The sequence below is a fragment of the Rana temporaria genome, chromosome 7, assembly GCF_905171775.1.
Source record: "Rana temporaria chromosome 7, aRanTem1.1, whole genome shotgun sequence".
NCBI classification, from domain to species: Eukaryota; Metazoa; Chordata; class Amphibia; order Anura; family Ranidae; genus Rana; species Rana temporaria.
Genome location: NC_053495.1, coordinates 109,159,210 through 109,182,756, shown reverse-complemented (window position 1 = coordinate 109,182,756; position 23,547 = coordinate 109,159,210). Strand labels below are relative to the sequence as shown.

Here is a 23,547-nt window from a genome sequence, read left to right as displayed (position 1 = left end):
CAGGTGGCAAGCGAGGTAATATTTGTGGAGGTCCGGTAGGCCGATCCTGCCTCGTTCCTTAGGTAGAACAAGACGAGAATATTTTATATGGGGAGGTTTGTTTTGCCATAAAAAAATTGTGCAGGCTTTCCTGTAGGCGGCAAAGAAGGAAGGGGGAGGTGGATCGGGATTGACTGCATTAGGTATAACAGGCGGTGAAGGATTACCATCTTGATTAAGGCTGCACGGCCAAACCATGATATGTTCAAGTTGGCCCAGTCTTTCAGGTCACTTTGGACCCTTGAAAGGGCCCCAAGGAAGTTCAGATTGTAGAGGTCTGCTGGTTTCCTCGTGATCTGAATACCCAGGTAAGTTATAGACTCCTTCTTCCACTGAAACGGGAAGGACTCCTGGCAATGTGCTACTTCCTGTGCGGGCAGGGAGATGTTCAAGGCGTGTGATTTAGAGTAGTTAATCTTCAGGTTTGAAATTTCTCCAAACTGGCGTATGTCTTTTAATAAATTAGGTAGGGAGATTCTTGGAGATTGTAGGGAGAGCAGAATGTCGTCCGCAAAAGCGGCGACTTTGAATTCTTTACTTGCAATGGTGACTCCTTTAACGTCAGGATTTCTGCGTAGCCTGTTCAACAAGGGTTCCAGTGTCAGGATGAAAATCAAGGGGGATAAAGGGCATCCCTGTCGGGTTCCATTATTGATAGAGAAGGCGTTTGATAGGAGGCCGTTGGTCTTTACCCTGGCCGATGGGTTGGAATAGAGGGCGTCAATGTACGTAGCCATGTGGGGCAAGAGGCCAATACCTCTTAAGACCTCCCGCATGTAATCCCATGCCACCCTATCAAACGCCTTCTCAGCGTCAAGTGATAAAAAACAGCCTTTAGCATCAGAAGTTTGTAACCAATGTTGTATGTTCAGGGCGCGTATGGAATTGTCCCTAGCTTCCCTACCCGGAACAAAACCTACTTGATCCCATGTTACCAGTCCGGGGATAAGAGGAAGTAGCCTGTTGGCCAGAATTTTTGCATAGAGTTTGATATCTACATTGAGTAGAGAGATAGGTCTGTAGTTTGATGCCAATAAAGGGTCTTTACCCTCCTTGGGTAGGACTGTTATGTGTGCTTCTAGGAGTCTGCCTGGGTGTGTGAGTGGGTCTGCCAGTGAGTTGAACATCTTAAGCATCTCTGGGCTCAGAGTGTCCTGGAAGGACTTGTAGAAAATTATTGGGAGACCGTCTGGACCTGGGCTTTTCCCTACCTTCATTTGTTTAATGGCTAGGTGTAATTCTTCTTTGGATAGGGGGGCTTCCAAGGCCTCAGCTTGTTGGGAAGAAATGGGTTTGGGGCAATATTCAGCTAAGAATTCTCGTATCCAAGAAGCACGAAGGGAAGCGGCAGTGTCTTCAGGGTCGATTTGGGGTAAGTTATAGAGCTTAGAGTAAAAACTCTCAAAGTGACTTGCTATTTCCTCATTTTTGGAGAGGAGGGTGCCATGCTTATCCCGTATTTGGTGAATCCTAGAGGTAAGTCTAGCTGCCTGCACTGTGCGCGCCAGCATCTTGCCGCTCTTGTTGCCGTGTTCATAGAACACCTTTTGTTGGAGGATATACCGTCTTCTTGTACGTTTCCCCAGTTCATCTAGGAGCGTAGATCTGGCATGTAATAGGTCTTGTAAAACCTCTTGCGAGGTTGATTGTTTGTGTGATGCTTCTAGTCTATTTATGGTTCTAATAAGCGTCTTTATAAGTTCTTGATTTTGTTTTTTGGCGGCTGTTGCTAAAGAGATAAGCTTCCCCCTTAAGACACATTTGTGCGCCTCCCAAAGTGTGACAGGTGTGATTCCTGGGCTATCATTTTCCTGAAAGTATAGTTGTATATGTGACTTGATCTGTTCAACTACCATTGGGTCTTTTAATAGGGTGGGGTTTAAACGCCACGTTTTCGTAGAGTTGTTTGTTTCAGGGAACATGAGTGTCACAGTGACAGGGTGGTGGTCGGATAGGAACATTGGTTCTATCGTGGCCTGGGCTAAGAATGATAGGTCAGCCTGGGAGAGAAAGAAATAGTCTATTCTTGAGTATTTTTGATGTGGTGGGGAAAAGTAAGTGTAGTCTTTATCATTTGGAAATAAGGTGCGCCATGTGTCGTGGAGTGTTAGGTTCTGGAGCTGTAATTTGAAGAAGTGTCCAATGCAGGATTCAATGGGAGTAACAACCCTTCTCGGAAGGTGGAGAGAAGATCCCCCACCCTCCTGAAGAATGTGACTTGGTGTTCATTTGGGCTGTAAATATTGGCCAAGGTGATTGGTTTGGATGCAAACATGCCTTTTAGGAAGATATACCTGCCTTCAGGGTCAATCAGTGTGTCGGTTATTTGAAAATCAGCATTTTTAGATATGAGAATAGAAACTCCTTTGGTCTTGGAATTTGGGTTTGTGGAGTGCAGAGCCTGCTTGTAGATATGATTTGTCAATCTCGGAACAGCATCTGACCTAAAGTGGGTTTCCTGCAGTAGTAGGAAATGCGCTTTGTGTTTGGAGAGAGCGGACAGGACTTGAGACCTTTTCTCTGGGGAGTTCAAGCCCTTCACATTCAAAGAGAGGCATTTAAGGGATAGGTGTTGTGATTTATCCATCTGGACAGTACGCGTACTCAAATATCCAATTTAATGTGTTTCCACCCAACTAGGTGGAGTGAGTTGCTATGGGAAATGAAAGTTACTTGAGGGGCGATTCAGAGGCGAGGGGCGATTCAGAGGTGCGGAGGAGTGGTCCCTAGAAGCGGAGAGTGGACACGCAGACGAGGAGTGTTAGGGGACTAGGGGGGTGGTCGGGGGATAGAAAGAGGGGGGTAAGAGGGAGGGAGGTGTAAGGTTAGTCAAGAGGGGATTCTGGGGTAAAGATGTGTGGCCTCAAGGATTATAAGAGAATCACTGGGTGGGGGGTTGAAGGATATTGGATTTGGACCGCTGTGGGGTCGTCCCCGTGTCCGTCAAGGAAGATTCCGGAGGCGACTACGCGGAGAACCGCGTCACCTAAAAAAGGGGTACGAAAGGGGGGGAAATAGTCCGGTTTGTCAGCCGTAGTCCTGCTGGACAGCTGTGTGGGGGATGTAAACCTGAAAGGTAACTCGAGTATCAGCACTAAGGAGGACAACATGGATTGAATTGTGGCATCCTTTAGACAGGAAACACGGATGCTGCATGGGGTTGACAGTATTAAATGGAGAGCAGCTAAAACAGCACATTCAGCTCATCCTTAAGGGATGAGTGATTAAGCGTTAACTCATATAGAAGGCAAAAGAGGGAGAATAAAAAATATATTCCTTCTCACAACAGGTACCCTATAGGGCATACCAGAGAGATCACAAAGATAAGGCATGAAACCAGCATTCTTCATTCTGTATTAATCATGGATCGGTTAACTAAACACATAAACCAACATTGAAAAACATTCTCTAATTGGCTCGTCACCTCATCTTATCACAAAATGAATGAGCAGAAGGTCGGAATTACTCTCCAAGTTCAACGTAGCCCCACTAGAGGCGACCACGTGGGAGGGGAGAGGAGGGTTGGTCGGGGAACGGGAAGGGGCATAGGGGGGGGCACCGGGGGAATATGTATGGGGGAGGTGGTGTGATAAGAGGGGAGGAGGAAGACGGGGAGAGGGCAATAGGTAGATAATGAGGGTGCCCTGCCATTTTCCTGCTGAGTCCCATTACTTAATTGTTGCCAACTGTAATGGTGCAAAGCCTTATGGGCTCTCATAGAGGGGAGGGGACATGAAGTATGGTCACCGCTATTGCGTTTAGGTCCGTGGGGAGTCGGCCTAGATGCACAGCATGTTGAATAGATGCATGGAATCCTCAGGACACAGTGATCGAGCGTAAATCAAGTACTATCGTTTCACCATTTTCAATTTACCTTTCGGATGCTCCGTGTCCTGAATCAACACCGGGTGTCTCAGCAAGAATTCCGCAATGGCTACGATAAAGGGCGGGTGGTAGATCCGCCGACATCGGTGGTTTCAAGCGACAATGTTGGGTCAATGTCAGCCTCTCTCTCCTAACGGAGAGTCCGAACGGGAGCTGCGCCACGCGTATATTGATTCAGGCCGGAGCACCAGAATAACCTGGACATAAGCATATACATCCACAAAGTGCATTCAAACAGTTAAAACATTTTAGTATTTAAGTAACCATTCCCTGGGGGGGGGCGATGGGAAGAAGGGGTCAGAGCACCTCCTTGGGTTCCAAGACCCCTGTTCGCCGTCCGGTCTAAACAATTGATGGGGAAAAAAAATAAAAAAGGGGACATTTTTCCTCTTTTCCTTAAATATGCAGTAGAAAATGTCTAAGTCCGTGGTTCTGGTGGAGGAGAGAGAGAAAAAAAAAAAAAAAGGAAAAAATAGTAAAAAGAGAGGAAAAAAAAGAAAAAAAAAGGGGGGGTGACCTGCGGGGTGGGCACAAGCAGCTCTGGGAAGAGTAGAATGGCTTCATACCTGGTGAGAACGAAATCCTGGGTCAGTTCAGAGTTCCTAGCGGAGGGGTGAGTGAACAGGATCGCCATCTTGCAATTCACGGCTCGGGCTGGTCGCCGCGATAGTGTGCAGGTGGAGGCAGGGGAGGGAAAGGAATGAGTTAGAGGTGACGAGATAGGAGGGAGAGGCAGTTCAACTCACCGATCCATGAGTCCAAGAGTGGTTGCAGCGGCGATTATGCGTCACGATTCCCCCTGCGGGGGTGTCATCATGACCTGGGGGATGAGAAGGAAGATCGCGGCGTGAGGATCGGTCTCCTGGAGAGGTGGGATCGAGTCTGCGGCGCCTGGATCTTGTACATTGTGCTTTAGGCGAAGATGCGTGGGAGACTGGCTTCCATGGTTCCGTTGGGAAGTAGAACGAATACCACTCTGGTATGTCGACGGGCGGGATGTCGAGTTGTTCACAGAAATTCTGGAGATCTTCCGGCGTTCGGAGAAGAGCAGTGCGCCCTCTGTTGGTGGCTGACAGACAGAACGGGAACTTCCATCTGTATGGAATGTTGCGTGCTCGGAGTGTGTCCAGTAGAGGGCGTAGAGTGCGTCTGGTCTGCAGGGTTATCTGGGACAAGTCCTGAAATAGTTTTATGTCGGCACCATTATATAGGATCCGTCCCCTGGTCCTGGCTTTCCTGAGGATCTCCTCTTTCAGGGGAAAGTTTACAATGCAACACACTATGTCCCTGGGGGGTTCAGAATCGCGGGGGGGAGGTCTCAGGGCGCGATGGATTCTTTCCATTTCAATGGGCGCGTCAGCCGGCCTTTCAAGCAAGTCATTAAAGATGGCGCATACCGCCTGTGGCATAGAGGCCTGGTCAATGCCCTCAGGGAGACCCCGCACCCTCACATTTTGCCTGCGGCCCCTATTGTCCAAATCTTCAATATGTCTGTGCATTTCAAACATTTGGGGCAGGTGTATATCATACGTTTTCTGGACTTGCCTGATTGCTGCCGCTTGCAGCTGCGTGTCTTCCTCTACATCTCTCAGACGGCTACCCATCGTCTGTATATCGGCTTTCAAGTCAGATATGGCAGCCGTCAGGGTATGCTTGATATCCAGGGCAACTGATTGTAGGTCTCTTTGTAAGTCTAAAAGACTTGGGGTTGCCGCTCCGCCACCCCCTGCCGTCATTCCCGCCAATCCGTTAGGCGGGAAGGAGGATGAGGCCTGTGATGCCTGCGAGGCCTGGGAGACCAGCGTCTCCGCGGTGTGTGTCGAGGCCCAAGTCCGGAACATCTCCGGTATGTTGGAGCCGAGTTGGGATCCGGTGTCTGTCACGGATCTGGGGGTCGAGGTGCTCCTGTGTGTTCTGCCCATTTGCAGTTTGGAAGGCAAGGTCCCCAAGATAAGCTTCGAATGTCCTCAGTGTGCTGGAGCTCTTAGATCATGCGGCCATCTCGGGTCCCGTCCAAGCCACGCCCCTACTTTTAATTTTTTTAAAGTTTTTTATTGTTATTATTTTTTTCTCTCTCATTCCATTCAGGTGAGAATAGTTCCAAAAGCTTTGAACTTTGTCCACCTGAAGGGGGGAGTAGTGCATAGACCTGGAAGGAAAAAATAAATAATGCATTCGACTTGTACATTATTAAGTGACCATGATCATGTTCACCTGTTGATCACCAATAGGGCAGAAGAGTCTATTTTTTTTTTTTTGAATACCGATTCAATGCTCTTTAACAATCGAAAGTGGAATCTAAACTGGAGATCTGGGTGGGAGCAGCATTGAATCTGTAGTTTTTATTTTTTTATGTTTATTATTTTTTTCTATTTTCCTTATTCTTTTTCATTACTCACCTCTCTCCCTTTCCTCCTTTAGTATTATGCTCTCTAAGTTTTTATTTTTGGCTGCTATCATACATCTTCTCAGGATAATGTAACTAGGACATCAGTCATATCATTTTGTTGTAAGGCGCGTGAGCATTAATTTTACCTCCCCTAGTCTACCTACGGCTTTATAGTCATAAAAGCCACCCCACTGCTCCTGTCTGACATTCCTCCAATAACTGTACACTGACGTTCTCCTTTCTCCTTTTATATTCATACATGACTGTCCGGAGTCCCACCCAACCACCACCTTAAAAAGCAACAACAACCAAGTCATTATTTTTGAGACAAACGTGCCACGAAGAAGACTCTCCTAAACTTTCCTTCATCATGCTGAAAAAGTGCTGTCTCGCAGTCCGATCCAATTGTGACAATCATAACACCATATTTCCAGGATACAGGACTAAATATGTAAGGATCCCGCCATCAATGTTAAAGTTCCACTCCTCCAATGCAGAGGAGTGATGAAACATTGCAGTACAGACACTCATGGTTCGGAGCTGAAGTCTCAAAGGCACCAGGACTGTCTCAAGTTTACATTGATGAGTTACGGCGAGTTCAAGAAAGGAAGAGGCCGCAGTGGTGGTGGGGGAAGGGTCGGGGCTTCTGGGCAGATGTGGACCTGAACAGTGGTGATGTAAACCCTTGTCCTCTCTCTCTCTCTCTCTCTTTCCCCCCCTCTCTCTCTATACCTCTCTCATTCTCTCTCTCTCTCTCCTTCCCTCTATCTCTCTCTTCCTAAACTTAATCTCTGTAACTTTTCCTTTCCTATGAATTGTCTTGAGATACTGATGTATTCATTTCAGCCATCTTACTGTTTGTATAATTGTGTGCCTGGGATATCATCTTGGTTTTGAAGGTGGTATCGGTTATGTTACGAGTTGTAAATATGGGATTAATACAAGTGTCTTCTCTGTATCAATAAATGTAAACTTTTTCTCTTTTTCGCAGCGCTATTCTTTGTTTTAATTTTTATATAGACAAAAAAGGTTTTTATAGCTTATTTTAATTATTTACGTGCGATATTAATATTTCTCTGATTATTAATTATGTACGTGCATTAATTATTCTATGACAGTATCAGGAGATACGCCGTCGTATCTCGTTTCTGAATCCGGGGCACTGTCTTTTTCTGTAATTTCGTCCTTTTTGTTGTATGTTTCACAATAAAAAAAAGAAAAACTCTTTAAAGTTGTGGGCATGCTCTGTAAATTAACCCCCCTGGCGGTATTCCCGAGTCTGACTCGGGGTTACATTTTCATGCTGCGATCGGTAACCCCGAGTCAGACTCGGGCTCGCCTCGCTGAATCCACAGGCAGTGTTTACTTACCTTGTCTCTGGATCCAGCGATGCCACCGTGCTGTGTGAGCGAGCGGGTGCTCGCTCGATTCACACAGTGCCTCTGTGTGCCGCCGATCTCCGTTCCCTGTGACGTTACGACACACGGGGGCGGAGAACGGCGCCAAATTCAAAAAGGTAAACAAACCCCTTACATACAGTATACTGTAATCTTATAGATTACAGTACTGTATGTAAAAATTACACACCTCCCTTGTCCCTAGTGGTCTGCCCAGTGCCCTATATGTTCTTTTATATAATAAAAACTGTTCTTTCTGCCTGCAAACTGTAGATTGTCCATAGCAACCAAAAGTGTCCCTTTATGTCAAAAATGGTTTTAGAGCAGCTAGAAAACAGCGATAATAAATTATAATCACTTGCAGAATTGTGCGATAGCGATTTGTGGGGAAATTCATCATAAAAAAAAAAGTAATGACAGCGACAATTCTGCAACTGAGCAAATTTCAGTGATTTTGAATTGATTACATTATTGAATAATTTTTATTATAATGATATTATTATTTGTTATAATTATTTATAATTATTTATTATATTATAATTTATAATTTTGTTTTTAAAAAAACGTCATACTCGGGATGCCTACTAGACTCTTGTTTGGTCAGATTTAAGTGAGTTATTCCTAAAAATTACAGGCCTACAATGTAAAACTCCAAATTTCCTTGCAAATAATGGTACCGCTTTTAGCACCTAAAATCTGAAATAATCATACCGCTAGGGAGGTCAAATGATGCAAATCCTCAATCCATGTTATTTCCAGGTTGTGAGGCAACAAAACACAGAAAAAATCCAAGAGGGGTGAATACTTTTGCAAGGCACTGCACACTGTACATTCATAAAACCACACACAGTCCTGCCCCTCTTTATGTCTTCTACAACGTACATATACCCATTACATCTACGCGGATAGGAACTGGAAGTTAGACCTCTTCTTTAACAAGATGGAAAATATTATGTCTGCTAGAAGCCACAACATATTCAACATTGGCTCTCACTAGTGATAAAACTGCTCTGGCAGGGTTCAAAGAGCTTTAACGAAGTTCAGCTGCCAAACCTGAACCCCAAATCTTTCAAGTTAAAAATGCTTTTTTTTCTGGGCTTATAGGCATGGGGGTGTTGAAAGTAGCAGGGGGAGGGGCACTGCCCTGGGGAACATGTCAGGAGCGGTGATTTTTTAAAGCACTGACATATACAAAGAATAAAAAGTTTTAAATTGCTAGAAAATGATTTCTCCCTCCTGGTTTCGTAAAAAAAAATGGCACACCGATCTCAAAGGTCCTCCCGGATTCTTATGAGCCTGGGCACATATTTACGCTGGCCGCAAGGGGCGCTCCCATTGATTTACGCGTCAAATATGCAAATGACCGAGATACGCCGATTCACAAACGTACTTGCGCCCGTCGCTGTAATCTACGCTTTTTACGTAAGGCGTAGTCCGGCGTAACGTTACGACTCATAAAGCAGGTGTAAGTCATGTTAGGGTATGGACGTCGGAACAGCCGTCGGATTCTACGTTGTTTACGTAAGTCGTACGTGAATGGGGCTGGGCGTAGGTTACGTTCACGTCGTAGGCATTGAGTTGTCGTATCTTAGGGAGTATATGCAACGTGATTCTGAGCATGCGCGCGCATGCGCCGTTCGTTTGCATGGGGTCACACTTTATTTAAATGTATCACGCCCACCTTCAACCTACTTTGAATTAGGTGGGCTTACGCCGACAAATTTACGTTACGCCGGCGCAACGTACGGGGCGAGTTCTTTGTGAATACTGTTCTTGCCTCTCTGTTTTACGTCGGCGTAGCGCATATGAGATGCGCTACGCCGGCCAAAAGATGTGCCGCTGTACGTGAATCCGGCTAATAGAAGATCCATAAGGGAGTAAAAAAAAAAGCTGGTATGGAAGTCTAATGTCCCCCCAAAATGCACAGGAGGAACCTTGAGTCTGTGTTCCCCCTAAAAATCCATACCAGACCCTTAATCTGAGCATGCAGCCTGTCTGGTCAAGAAAAAAGGGGGGCAACTGTGCTCCCCCAAACCATACAAGACAGTGACATTGCTGTAGGAGGAACAGGGTGTGTGGTCTGCACCGGGTGACACCTGCCAGAGGGGTGCCCCCGGGGCTGCCGCCGCTAAACACTACAGCTTGCAGTGGAGCGGTGCGAGCAAGGCAATCAGCCATGCAGGAGAGGCTCAGGTTGCCTATAACACTCCCCAGCTGACACTCTGGTATCTACAATATCTCCCGAGGCAGCAGGAGTAGGTGGGCAGATCTGGGGGTGTGGCCACCTCCTCCACTCCTCCCACAGACCAGTTCATGCAGATCCCACAGCTGCAGGAGATAGAGGCGACTGGCGAGGACACAGCATCACCTCCTACCCGCCCAGGTCTTCATCTGCAAGCATGAGATATGCTATAAGTTACTGCACAGGAAACTGTTACTACATAGAGTCCAAACCTGACTTGTACCACCCCCAACCTGCCCTGTGCCACTCCCAACCTGGCCTGTGCCACCCCAACCTGCCCTGTGCCACCCCAACCTACCACTATACCACTCTATACTACCCTAACCTGCCCTATACCTTCCCAACCTGCCACTATACGACCCCAACCTACCCTAACGTGTCACTTTACCACCCTATACTATCATTTACTGGGGCCAGTTTGGGGTGCGCCCCATGACCGTGCGCCCATCTGGAGGGTGCTGGGCAGCCTAGACAGGAGGGAGCGACACAATGTTTTACTGCACCAGGTGACACCAACCCTAGTGACGCCACTGATACCAGGCCATATGTCCTCAACATGGAGGGGTTGCCCTGGCAAAGCACCTTGCCCTCTTGTTGATGAGAACAAGGGCTTCTTCCCTACAATCCTGGCCAGTGTATATTGTGGTCTGTGGACAGGAGGCATATTAGAATCTGGAAGCCCACTCTCCCATGTAATTGAGCAGTCCTTTATTAAATGATAAAAATCCCTAGATCTCCCTAGTTGTAAACTAATCGTCAATCATGGTGCTCACCCCTTCACCTAAAAGGAGCAGGGATTTCATCTGACATCAGTGGTTCCAAGGGGTGCAACGGATGCAAGCACCCCCGTTTCCTTAGGAACCAGTGACAGCAGGAAGCCTGTTATATGTTGTAAGGGTTTACGTCGGTAGAGGGGGTGTGTGACCCTCTGGATGGGTTCACTACACACGGAACTTATACAGAAAGGCAGTCGAAGACGGTTGAAAACAAAGATTTTGGTTTATTCTTCCATCTTGCTGGAAACAAGTGCAAGCATCAAAACAGCATAAACAAAATCAAACATAAAATAAACCCTGGCCACTTTGGGCGTCTACCTTCCACACAGGAACTATCTATGGAGTCTAGAACAGCCTACTGCTGGGAAGACACTGCTGATCGTACAGCAGAAAAACAATAGTCTCTTTTTGATTTTTATCACACAGAAAAATCAATCACCACCTCACCTCCTCAGAAGACTTTCAGCTACTGCTCCCCTTACTCAGAAAGCCTCAGGATGCAGCAATCAGTGGTAATCCTCTGGATTACTTATAGAGGCCGGAATTGCCTCATTCTGAACAGCTGAAGTTTTTCAACGCCCTTAAACCTTTTCTGGCTACTTCTGCAGCCGACGCCTAATAACAATTGGTGTATTGTCTAAACAAGGCAGAAATGTATCTCCCGTCTGTGACAACACCCACAGATTTACCTGACTTCCTGTCACAATGTATATGTATATATTATAAGCAATAGAAATACCGCGTCTATATATGACGCATGGTTTGCACTGAACAGGGGGCTTAACAGGCTATTCATTTGAATTCTCAAACAGCCAAACCTAAGTTCAGACTGAACCATCGGCTCATTCCTAGTGTTGGCTAGGTGGTTTTATGTTATACGCTATATGAATTATGCTACAAACTATGTTCAGATATGATTATCACTGCAAAATATTTCCCACTTTAACTTTTCAAGGTTCAAATATAAAGCTACATATTTCTTTTTCATACATCATGGGACACAGAGTCAGGCTAATAAACATTACCCGCCAGGTTATACTTCAGCGCCACTGGACTTAGCAGTTTGTTTGGCGGCCATGGCACACGCGGCTTTGCCACACATGCGCAGTAGCCTTTATTGGGCGTATGAAGATTTGCATCATACACAAATACAGCCATGCCTGTTCGCCGGGACATGCACGCACAGTACATTCTGGTGCACACCCAGGTTATTTAAGCTGTGTATGCCAAAACATGCAGTGCTTCCAGAAGGCAGCTGTGGGACACAGAGCAGGTTCTGAACAGGCACTTGCAGCAGTTAATTTTTCCTTTCCCAGGTAACGTGCAGGGCCGATCCGCCCTATAGGCTCACTGTGCAAGCCGCTTAGGGCCCCGCAAAGCTGTGGAGAGCCCCCCCCCCCAAATTACTATATTACTAGAGGCCCCCCCAAATTACTATATTACTAGAGGCCCACCTGGTGAGAAGTCCTTTTCGACCCCTCACCCCACTTCTCAACTCGCTGGCTGCATGGGAGAAGAGGTAAGAAGTCAACACCCCCGCTTCTCACCTTAGTGTAAGATGTCTTTTCCGACAGCAGAACACCCCCTCCCCCTGCTTCTCAACTTTAATCTTTAATGTCACATGTCACAGCACAGGATCGGCACCGGTAACGTTAGTCACCAAGTGTTGCTTGGCAGGCTAGTGCCGTGTACACATGGTCAGAATTTCTGACAACAAATGTTACACAAAGAAAAAGATTTTACAGGTAAGTATGACGAAAAAATCCTATTTTCAAACTGTATATCATGGTAAACATGCATAACTGCTTTTATGTATAAAAAGAAAAGTTTCAGCAAAAACTATCTGGGTTCATTTATATACAGTGATATGTACTCACTGAGAGGAGTTCAACAAAACGGGAGCAGACAGAATCTGGAGTAGCTGTGCATGACAACCAACTACCTTTTATATATTTTATTTTCAAAGCTTAACTGAACAAGCTGAAGATAGAAGCTGATTGGTTGACATACATAGCTGCTCCAGATTTTTTTTCAACAAGTTCCTCCCACTGTGTCTTAACCTTATTCTCTTGCATTAACCCATTTATTGACATGTGATATAACTTGTACTATGTAATTTAATTTTTGCTATACCTAATAAAGAAATAACTGCTTAAAAAAATATTAAAAACTTTAAAAAAATACTTACTAATACAATTCAGAGGTGGGCTCCACCCATGTGCTGTGCATGTCCTGGGTTTCTCGGGTGTGTGCTCAATTTGGTATCCTTCATTGCATGTGAGTGTAACAGTTTCTCCGTCTATATATGTTTCCTTGTTGTATTGGACAATACCATTTCTTACAGTCTCTTTGTAGCAAACAATGTCTAAAAATAAAAGATCAATATTATACTATAAAATATGAAAATTAACATGAAAAGCATCAGCAAAAACAGGACTTCAAAATAATTTGGTTTGTCATGTATAACAGTGAATGTTGTTTAATATCGCTTACACACAGTCCGAATTTCCGATGGAAAAAGTCCAACGGATTTTTTTCATCGGATATTCCTACCGTGTGTGTATGCCCCATCGGACTTTTTCCTTTGGAAATTCCGACAGAGTTAGTTCTCTTTTTTTCCAGACAGAAAAAATTATTTCAGAAATTCTGTTTGTCTGTATGGAATTCCGACGGAGAAATAAAACACGCATGCTCGGAAACAATTTGATGCATGCTCGGAAGCATTGAACTTAATTTTTCTAGGCTTGTCGTAGTGTTGCAAGTCACCGCGTTTTTGGTGGTCGGAATTTGGTGTGTCCGTGTGTATGCAAGACAGCTTGAGCGGAATTTCGTCAGAAAAACCAGACGATGGAAAAAACGATTGTGTGTACAGGGCATAAGTCTCTTTCTTGAAACAATATTCAAAAAGTTCCAGGCATTTTTCAATATTCGTGTAAAGCCTTTAAACAGCCAGTGAAAAAAGCAGTGGGGGAGTTTAAGCTTTGTAGCCAGCTTTAAAGCTGACAAACCTTGAATGTTGTACAGGAGAGAGACTAACCTAATGCCCTGTACACACAATTTTTTTTTTCGTTGGAATAAACTCTGACGGGTTTTTCAGACGGAATTTCGCTCAAGCTGTCTTGCATACATTCCAGGTGGATGGGGGAATCCTCCCAGTGGTGGACATGCGGCAGAACTATCAGGGTTGCTGTCCTGTCCTGTCCTGTCTAGGGTTGCCACCTTTTCTTTGAGTCAAACCCGAACAGCAATTTTTTTATTTATAGTATAAACCATACATATATTTTTCTATTAACATTTCTAATCATATGAAGTTAACAACAAGAGTTCCCCCTTTACATCAGAGTCCACAGAGTTGCCCCACACTTTAAGGGGGGACTCTGCAGACTCTGATGTAAGGGAAAACTCTGGGGACTCTAACATACGGGATGCTCTTGGAACCCTGATTTAAGGGGTTCTCTGAGTTTGTGTGGGGTCATTTTTAGGTTAGTGCTAACTTTGGGCAGTGTAAAAGAGAGTGTAACAGCAGACACACTCTGCTTAGACAACTGCAGCCAGCAACCCCGCTGCAAAGTCATAGTCCGGTCTGAATAATGTGTCCGGGTTTCAGGGAGTCTGAAACCCGGATGCATGATTCCAAACCCGAACTGTCTGGGTGAATCCTGGACAGGTGGCAACCCTAGTCCTGTCCCAGCTATTGACAGCGCTGGTCTCTGTCTCCATGGCAGCAGCACATTATGACCCAGTGCTGATTACCTTATGGGGCTGATGGGCTCATGCACAGGTTGGCCAGTACAATTGGTTGTTAGAGATGGGCTCAGGCGTGTTTGAAATCCCACTTGGCTGATCCCACCAGGAAGCCCACACTGCACAGCGCTAATCACAAGCAGGGAGACATTTCCCAGTTCACAGCTACACAGATCAGGAAATGTCTCCCTGCCTGTGATTAGCCGTGTGAAGTGCCAGCTTCCTGGCGGGATCAGGCATGTGGGGTTTCAAACGCACCCAAGCACATCTCTATTGGTTGTAGACATTTGAGCTCCCTGCAGGTTGATTAGCAGCAGTGGAGCTTCTCTGACATGCTGATCGTGATGCAATCCAGGTGATGCTCCTAGTCAAATCCTAATGTTAAATATGATAGTGGTTTTATTGACCAAAGCCTACACCTTACAGGCATAGAGCCCACATGGCAGCTGAACATACGGTTGCTTATATATAGTTGTACTGTTGATTCTAATAAATACTGTGTTTATTAGATCTGACTGGGAGCATCACCTGGATCACATCCCGATCAGCATGTCAACAGAGAAGGTTATAAAGCATTACTGCTGCTAGGTGACCAGCTGGGGGCTCAGCGCTCTACAACCAATAGTGTCAGCCTTCCCCTGCATGCACCCATAATGTCACCAGCACCAAATGTGAATAGACTGCCGCCGCTGCCAAGGAGACAGATGCCAGACCAGCGCTGTCAATAGCAGGGGCAGGACAGCAAGAGGAGGCTGGGGAACCCCACAGTGGCAGAACAATAGGGCCTGGTCGCAAGTGCAACCATAGCAACCCTTGTAGTTCTCCCACTGCTTTGGACCCTTATATTTTCCTGGTGTGCTGGTGACATACCTCTTGTTTTCTGCCACCCTGGGGGGACCCAATACAGTAAGAAGGGGGCTCACAGCAAATCATATCAAAGGGTCTCGTTGCAGGATTGTAATAAAGGGCCCCACAACAGAAGTAAAGGGCCCCAGGATATATATAGAATTGTATTTTATAGTTGGCCCCCCTACTTTTTTCACTGTCCCCCCCATGTGCCCCCCCTAAATTTGAAATCTGGAGACACTACTGTATGTAAAGGGGAAAATACTGTGTGAGGTGATATGTGAAGGGGCAATACTGTGTGGGGTGATATGTTTTAATGTAGAAACTACAAGTTTTGTAGGGGGGGGGGGGCGCAGTTTTCCATCTTCGCCCTGGGCACCAAATGGCCTTGTCCCAGCACTGGTGAAGAGGTACCTGAACATATCTGTAGAAGCTTTCCGTTCCTCTGCTTCATCTAAATACCTGACAAGTTTGATAGGCAAAGTTCTAGGTTTCAGAGTTTACCAGATCCCTCCATTACTCTGATAGAAACTAGTCTCACTAACCAATAGGAATGCACATAAGACAAAGTTTCAGCACTACACTGAATGGGTCAGAGCTTTGCCTGTCAGAACAGCCCAGTGTTCTGGTGAAGCAGCAAGCTCTAAAATCTGCTGAAGGCAAATGCAAGCACCTCTTCCCCTCTATCCTTATCTGATGTTTTCCCCTCCTGCACAGCCCGAGATCTGCCCTGGTAAAGAAAAGCCTGGAGCTAAGAGAAAGAATGCCATAGGCGGAGGGCTGGCATGACTAGGTTAAGATGGGAATGTAAGAGAGAGGGATGTGGATTGGCAGGAGCAAGGTGGGAGGGGGAGGGGGACAGGTCAGTTAAAAGAGCTGATCCCTCCCACCACTGTAACACATCCCCAGGGAAATTTCCCTCCCCTAGTGATAAGGTGTGAGGTTATGTGTGTTTGTTTGTTCCTTTTTGTCTCCTTTGCTGTGCAGATTATGACGTGTGCCTATGTCGTGGCAGTGGCGGGTGTCTGGTCGTTTTGGCAAAAAACAAAAGAACAAAAGCTGGACAGCCGCACTCCAAAATTTTCTTTAAAAGAGATGTCTTTATTTTCAACTGTGCATACAGTCACTGCAAGCCCACAAAAATCAGTATGGCCAACGTTTCGCACTGGCGTCAGCCGTAAGCCATGACTAAGCACTGACGCCAGTGCGAAACGTTGGCCATACTGATTTTTGTGGGCTTGCAGTGACTGTATGCACAGTTGAAAATAAAGACATCTCTTTTAAAGAAAATTTTGGAGTGCGGCTGTCCAGCTTTTGTTCTTTTGTTTTTTGCCATTACCGCATTGCCAGCACCCTGGTGGTTAAACAACCCCTGATCATCACGAGGCTCACCTGGAGCGGTGAGAATTCTGTCTGTGTCTGGTCGTTTTGCAGGAGGAGGAAATACCTGGTAAAAGATGGGTCAGGACATGTCGGTGGTATGGGTCCTGATATTTTGGCTTTCAGCAAGCGGAGGCTTAGCTGGAAGCACTGGGAATGGGGCACTGCGGTCAGGATTGTCTTTGAGTCAGCAGGTCGGCTTGAGGCCTATTATCGGATGGGAGAAGACCGCAGTGCAGAAACCAAAGGAAGTGTTTAATAAAAGGTTTTTCCCTGCAAAATTTGATTGACACCTTTGTGGTTATGGAAATGTTTGAGTTAAATGTTAAAGTTATTATATTTTAAAATAAAGGAGGCTACTACGGCCATGTTTACTCCACACCCTTGGTATTGGTCTAAGTTACTAAAAGGGAGGTATAGATATGGTAACATGGGTGGTGAAGTACTGAAGTGACATAGATTATACAGTAGTCATGTCTATGCCATTGTCATCAGAACATGAGTGTGAACCTCCTTTCTTAGGTAAATTTCCAGGTGCAGACTGCCAACCCACCACTATTCCAAACACAACTTTTTTGTACAGACTCTATTATTACCATTGACCACAACAGGTGTAACACCCTGGAGAAGGAACATTTTTTTCTTTCTGGTTTAACCGTTCCTCTGGAGAGTACCATATTTATCGGCGTATATCGCACACTTTTTTGCCCTGAAAATCAGGGCAAAATCGTGGGTGCGCGATATACGCCGATACCCGCTTTCCCGCGCCGAGTTTTCAATACTGCGCCGACATATACCGAGCGCAGTACACTCGGGTATAGTCGGCCAGTCTCGGCTTCTTCCGTGGTCACGTCCTGGACGTACAGGACGTGAGCGCGACAGTTGCCGAGCCTGCCCGAGTGTACTGCGCTCGGTATATGCTGGCGCAGTATTCAAAACTCGGCGCGGGAAACAAGCGGGGGGACGCGAGGACGCCGCAGAAGGACGCCGGACCCGCCGAAGAGGACACCTGACCCGCCGAAGAGGACACCGGACCCGCCGCAGAAGGACACCCGAAGCCGCAGAAGGACACCCGAAACAAGCAGAAGGATGCCGGACCCGCCGAAGAGGACACCCCGAAGCCGCAGAAGGACGCCGGACCCGACGAGGCCGCCGATGGACCGATGGACGCCGCGCAAGACACCAAAACTGTAAGTACAAAAATAACTTTTTTTCCACAGGATTGGGGGTCACTTTAGGGGTGCGCGGTATACGCGGGAGCGCGTTATACCGCGATAAATACAGTATTTAGCTTTATTATGGGTCAAGTTTGTTGCTACAGGGAAAACATGTCATTCACCACAACATTTTAACAAAGTAGCCTGGACTGGAAAAGCACAACATTCTTCATTGGGGAGGGGGACTGAGAGTTTCCTTGGTTCCTAGTAGAAACCTAGCAGGGTTCCTAGCAGGAACCTGATGAATTTCGATCCATATATGGGCAGGCTGGTTGTACAAAAGTCAATCTACCAATCAAGTTTCTTCCAAACAATTAGTGCGCTGGTTGAACGAAAATGATTATTGTACGTCAATTCTTCCTGTGATTGTGAAGACAACTGTGGGTATACAGTCTGATGTAGCCAGCTTCTATGTAGATGAATAACTCTTTTTGGTGTGAATACAATTTACTTTCAGTACACTGAGATCTGAAGGATATTGTCAGCTCTTGGGCCTAACCCAAAACAGCAAGCTATTTTTGGAAACGTGTGCCACCCTAAATCTAGAATAATCAACTTTTATGCCATATCAAGCAAGCTATTTTGTGAAAAAACCCTCAAAGTGGTTCTACATGCATTTATTCCTTTAAAATAATAAACACATGATACTTCCCTGCTAGCAGCCCTGATCTTCCTCTTCACGGGTCCCCTGCTGTCGCTTCTGGCCCCTCCTCCTTACCAAGTGCCCCATGCGCCTCCTCTGTGTGCCTATGGGACACACAGACTGTGGCTCAGTCCCACCACCCCTGCTCCCTCCTTACTGGTTGTGATTGACAGCCAATAGCTTCAGCTGCTGTGCCCATCTAGCTATGACTAAGCACTGTTGAGAGTGTGAAACGCATCAGCTTTTTTATCCTGTACCCTGCTGTACTGTTTGTACTTTTGTAATTTTGCACAATAAATGGTGTTTTTATTGTAATGCGGCTGTCCAGACCTCCCCTCTTCTAACGCCCTCTTGCACACCGCTGGATCAAAATTAGGCTCAGCTAAGTATTAGGGGGAGCTGCACATTGAAGGTTTTATTACTGTACCTTCATGCATAGAATGCACAAAGGTAAAAATCCTTCAGCTTTTAGAACCACTTTAAGTTTTCTGAATAATTGCATTCTCATTACACAGTGTTCTGAATACAATTTTAAGTTTATGCAAATAAAAAAAGCAAGAGGTTTTGTAAAAAAAAAAAAAAACTAAATTTTTCCTCAAAATGGTGCCACTTTTGATACACAGAATTTTGGAAGAGATGTGAACAATCCTATGACTAAAACAGTCACAAATTGTGAAAAATACAGTGGGCCGGATTCAGATAGATTAGTGTATCTATCTGCCGGCGTAACGTATCTCCGATACGTTACGCCGCTGTAACTTTGGGCGCAAGTTCTGTATTCAGAAAGGACTTGCGCCCTTATTTACGGCGGCATAACGTATGTGTTGCGGCGTAAGGCCGCGTAATTCAAATGGGGATGTTGGGGCAGGTTCTATTTAAATTTTACTTGACTCCGCGTTTTTTACGTTTTTTTTCAACGGCGCATTGCTCCAAATTACGTCGCAAGGACGTATTGGATTTGACGTGAACGTAAATGACGTACAGCCGTATTCGCGAACGACTTACGCAAACGACGTCAAAATTTCAAAACTCGGCGCGGGAACAATGGCCATACTTAACATAGGATACGCCGCACATACCCCTCATATAGCAGGGGTAACTTTACGCCGGAAAAAGCCGAACGCAAACGACATTAAAAAAAGCGCCGGGCGGTCGTTTGTTTCTGAATCGACGTAAATAGTAATTTGCATATTCCTCACGTAAACAAACGGAAGCGCCACCTAGCGGCCAGCCAGAAAATGCAGAAGACACTTACACCTGTCGGATCTTAGGGATATCTATGTGTAACTGATTCTCTGAATCAGGCGCATAGATACGACCGACCACACTCAGAGATACGACGGCGTATCTCTTTTCTGAATCTAGCCCTCTAACTCTGTTTAACCCCTTAACGCCCGCCGCACGACTATATACGTCCGCAAAATGGCACGGACAGGCAGAAAGGCGTATATATACGTCCTTGCCTTCTAGCGGGTGGGGGGTCCGATCGAGACCCCCTCCCCGCTGCGTGCGGCGGGCGGATTCCCTCGGGGAGCGATCCGGGACGACGGCGCAGCTATTCGTTTATAGCCGCTCCGTCGCGATCACTCCCCGGAGCTGAAGAACAGGGAGAGCCGTATGTAAACACGGCTTCCCCGTGCTTCACTGTGGCGGCGTATCGATCGAGTGATCCTTTTTATAAGGGAGACTCGATCGATGACGTCAGTCCTACAGCCACACCCCCCTACAGTTGTAAACACACACTAGGTGAACCCTAACTCCTACAGCGCCCCCTGTGGTTAACTCCCAAACTGCAACTGTCATTTTCACAATAAACAATGCAATTTAAATGCATTTTTTGCTGTGAAAATGACAATGGTCCCAAAAATGTGTCAAAATTGTCCGAAGTGTCCGCCATAATGTCGCATTCACAAAAAAAATCGATAATCGCCACCATTAGTAGTAAAAAAAAAATAATTAATAAAAATGCAATAAAACTATCCCCTATTTTGTAAACGCTATAAATTTTGCGCAAACCAATCGATAAATGCTTATTGCGATTTTTATTACCAAAAATAGGTAGAAGAATACGTATCGGCCTAAACTGAGGAAAAAAAAAAATGTTATATATGTTTTTGGGGGATATTTATTATAGCAAAAAGTAAAAAATATTGCATTTTTTTCAAAATTGTCGCTCTATTTTTGTTTAAAGCGCAAAAAAAAAAAAAACGCAGAGGTGTTCAAATACCACCAAAAGAAAGCTCTATTTGTGGGGAAAAAAGGACGCCAATTTTGTTTGGGAGCCACGTCGCACGACCGCGCAATTGTCTGTTAAAGCAACGCAGTGCCGAATCGCAAAACCTGGCCTGGGCATTTAGCTGCCTAAAGGTCCGGGGCTTAAGTGGTTAAAGTGTAACTTGTACCGTGTTACTCAATAGGTGTCACTTTTGCAATAGAGCACTTTGAAAGAAAATTTTAGCCATTTGCCCTTTTTCCTCATAAGTATGAGTTTTAGTAAGCTTCTTTTTAAAGTTGATTGACAGCTGTTGAGCCTAAAACAAATGTTTTTGTGAAAAAACACTAATATTAGTGTTTTGGAATGTGTTAAAAGATTGCCAGTCCCTTTAATTAAAAGAGAAAAGCTTTTTTTTTTAAAGGCATGTCTTTTTTTATTTATTATTTCTACTAATTACCTACTAGACATGTGCACAACAAAAAATGTTTTTTAGTTTTGTCTCGTTTCTGTAGATTCGTAATCTCGTTAGACGTGAGTTTTCACATTCGGACTCGTTCGTATTTTCGTAACAGTTTTATTTTTGTTAATACTGAATGATTCGTAATTGTGTCTAATTTATTTTCTTTGATTCAAAATTCTTATTTTTGTTAGATAATAATTTTCGTTTATTCGGTGCACTACTCGTAATTTAGTAATTGTTACTTTTGTGAGATTGCCATTTCCATTGATTCGTAACATTGTTTTGTTTTAGTTGATTCGTGTCTACTACCGTGCTTCGAATGGATTCGTACTTTTGTAAATACATCACGGTCACTCGCAATCTCGTATTCTAGTTTTGTTTTCAACAAGCGGCTATAGCCTCCGCCCCTGTACGCCATTTTGAGAGGGTGTATCTTGCTTAATTTCTAATAAATCCTGTACTTACTTCCAGTCCACTCCCTCAGTCACGAGACCTGACTCAGTCTCCTCCTCAACTGAATCTAAAAAGATTCAGGAATGCATTGTGACTCAGACACAAAAGAGATAAGCTTATTGGCTAAGATACATCACTCAATACACTGCCCATTCGAAAGAACGATTCGAGAACACAAAATTACGAACAGACAAAGAAACAAATTTATGAACATACGAATGAAAATACGAACGTACGAACATACGTATTAAGATACACTTTCTTACACTGTCCATTCAAAAGAACGATTCGAGAATATGAACAAACGAAATTACGAACATACAAATGAAATACGAACATACAAAATTACGAACAGACAAAGGATTGAAAATACGGAATGCAAATCGTTCCTTATAGATGTCATTTTCGTTCTTTTACCATTTTGGTGTTTCGTATTTTCGTAAGTTTGTCCATTTGTAAGTTCGTATTTTCGCATGTTTGTTATTTTGCTTATTTCGTAATTTTCGTATTTTGGTTCTTTCAGCTATTCGGAAGTTCGAATTAATCCGAATGTACGAATACTAACAAATTTGTACGAAAATCCATTTGAAAATCCATTTGAAAATCCATTTGTTACAACCAAATCGCACATGTCTATTACCTACTTTGTTTTTTAATTAACAAGCAAGGTTAATATAAATCCAATACTTCCAGGGATGTTGGATCCTCTTGACTATTGCCCCTCATAGCACCCCACCCTGCAAAACACTGATATTGTCAGGGGACACAGTTTGCATAAAATGTACTGTAATAAAAGTACTGTCCCCAGAGAGAGACCCTCTCTCCTTTGGAGCAGTCATGGGCACAGAATAACTGAACTTGCAATACAGCCAACTATAAGAGGGAAACTGCTGCGTGGCTGTGGAGCTGTGTGCTAGCGGCTTCCATTGTCAGGACTCAAAGATTTTGGATTCATAAATTTACAAGTGAGAGAGGCCCAGGAGCAAAAACAGAATGCAATAAGCGCAGGGCCGGCCATGACGGGGTTAAAGAAAAACCCTGCCATGGTCGGTGGGAGTGGTCAGCAAGGAAGGAGAGCGGAGGGAGGGGAGGTTATAAATTCCCCCTCCCCATGCTTCCCGGGTTAACGCACAAGGGGTGAAGTTTAGAGACAGGCGCTGCTGGGGACTCTGTGCTCTGCCAGAAAAAAACGATTAGAGGTAGGTCGCGGCTGGGGACTTTATTTTCGTTTTATCTGCCTGTCACTATGTCTGGGGTTCGAGGCCATGCTCGCCCAGCTCAGGCAGGAGGCGGATCGCCGCGGTGAGTGGTGGCTGCAGTCTATGCTGGGGCCGCTCCTCCCGCCCGGGGACACCATGCTTGATTCACCCGTCCGGGGGGGGATGGGGACACCCCGCGAGCGCGTGTATCGCGGCCTCCCGACTGCTATTCCCCAGGACCGTCCACCCGGTCCCATAGAAGGGAGAGCAGCCCCATCCGGGCCCCCCCGCAAAACGGACTGCGTTGGCGGCGGGGCGCCATGAGAAGGTCACTGAGCGGCAGCGCGGGTCAGGGGGGGGGCGGCCAGGGGGCTCTAATGCGGCGGCCCGGTCCGCTCGACGTGAGGAGCAGAGAGATGCGGGCTCCAACCCCGGTTGTGCACCGGGGGGCCGGGAGCCTCGGCGACAACAATCTGTCCCTGTGGTAGCTAGCTCTCCAGCATCCGCGGCTAGCCACCTCCAATCCAGCCCCGTGGTGAGGGAGCGTGGGGGAGTGGAAGACGGCAGAGGGCATGCGGCACAGAGAAAGGCGACGGGGTCCGGCGGGGGGAGCTGGTGTGACGTCGCCCGCAGTGATGGTCGCCGTGTCGGGGGCTGTGGTG

At 45.7% G+C, this 23,547-nt stretch overlaps 1 protein-coding gene across 10 annotated transcripts in view; it reads right to left on the bottom strand.

The window, feature by feature from the left end:
• LOC120946232 (complement factor H-like) overlaps window positions 1–23,547 on the bottom strand; it is a 3,139,400-nt gene that overhangs the window by 2,986,121 nt on the left and 129,732 nt on the right. For all 10 annotated transcript variants that reach the window (XM_040361064.1, XM_040361066.1, XM_040361056.1 and 7 more), the window contains exon 7: window positions 12,917–13,093. In XM_040361064.1, the coding sequence (XP_040216998.1) occupies window positions 12,917–13,093 (177 nt within the window). The remainder of the gene's footprint in view (window positions 1–12,916; window positions 13,094–23,547) is intronic.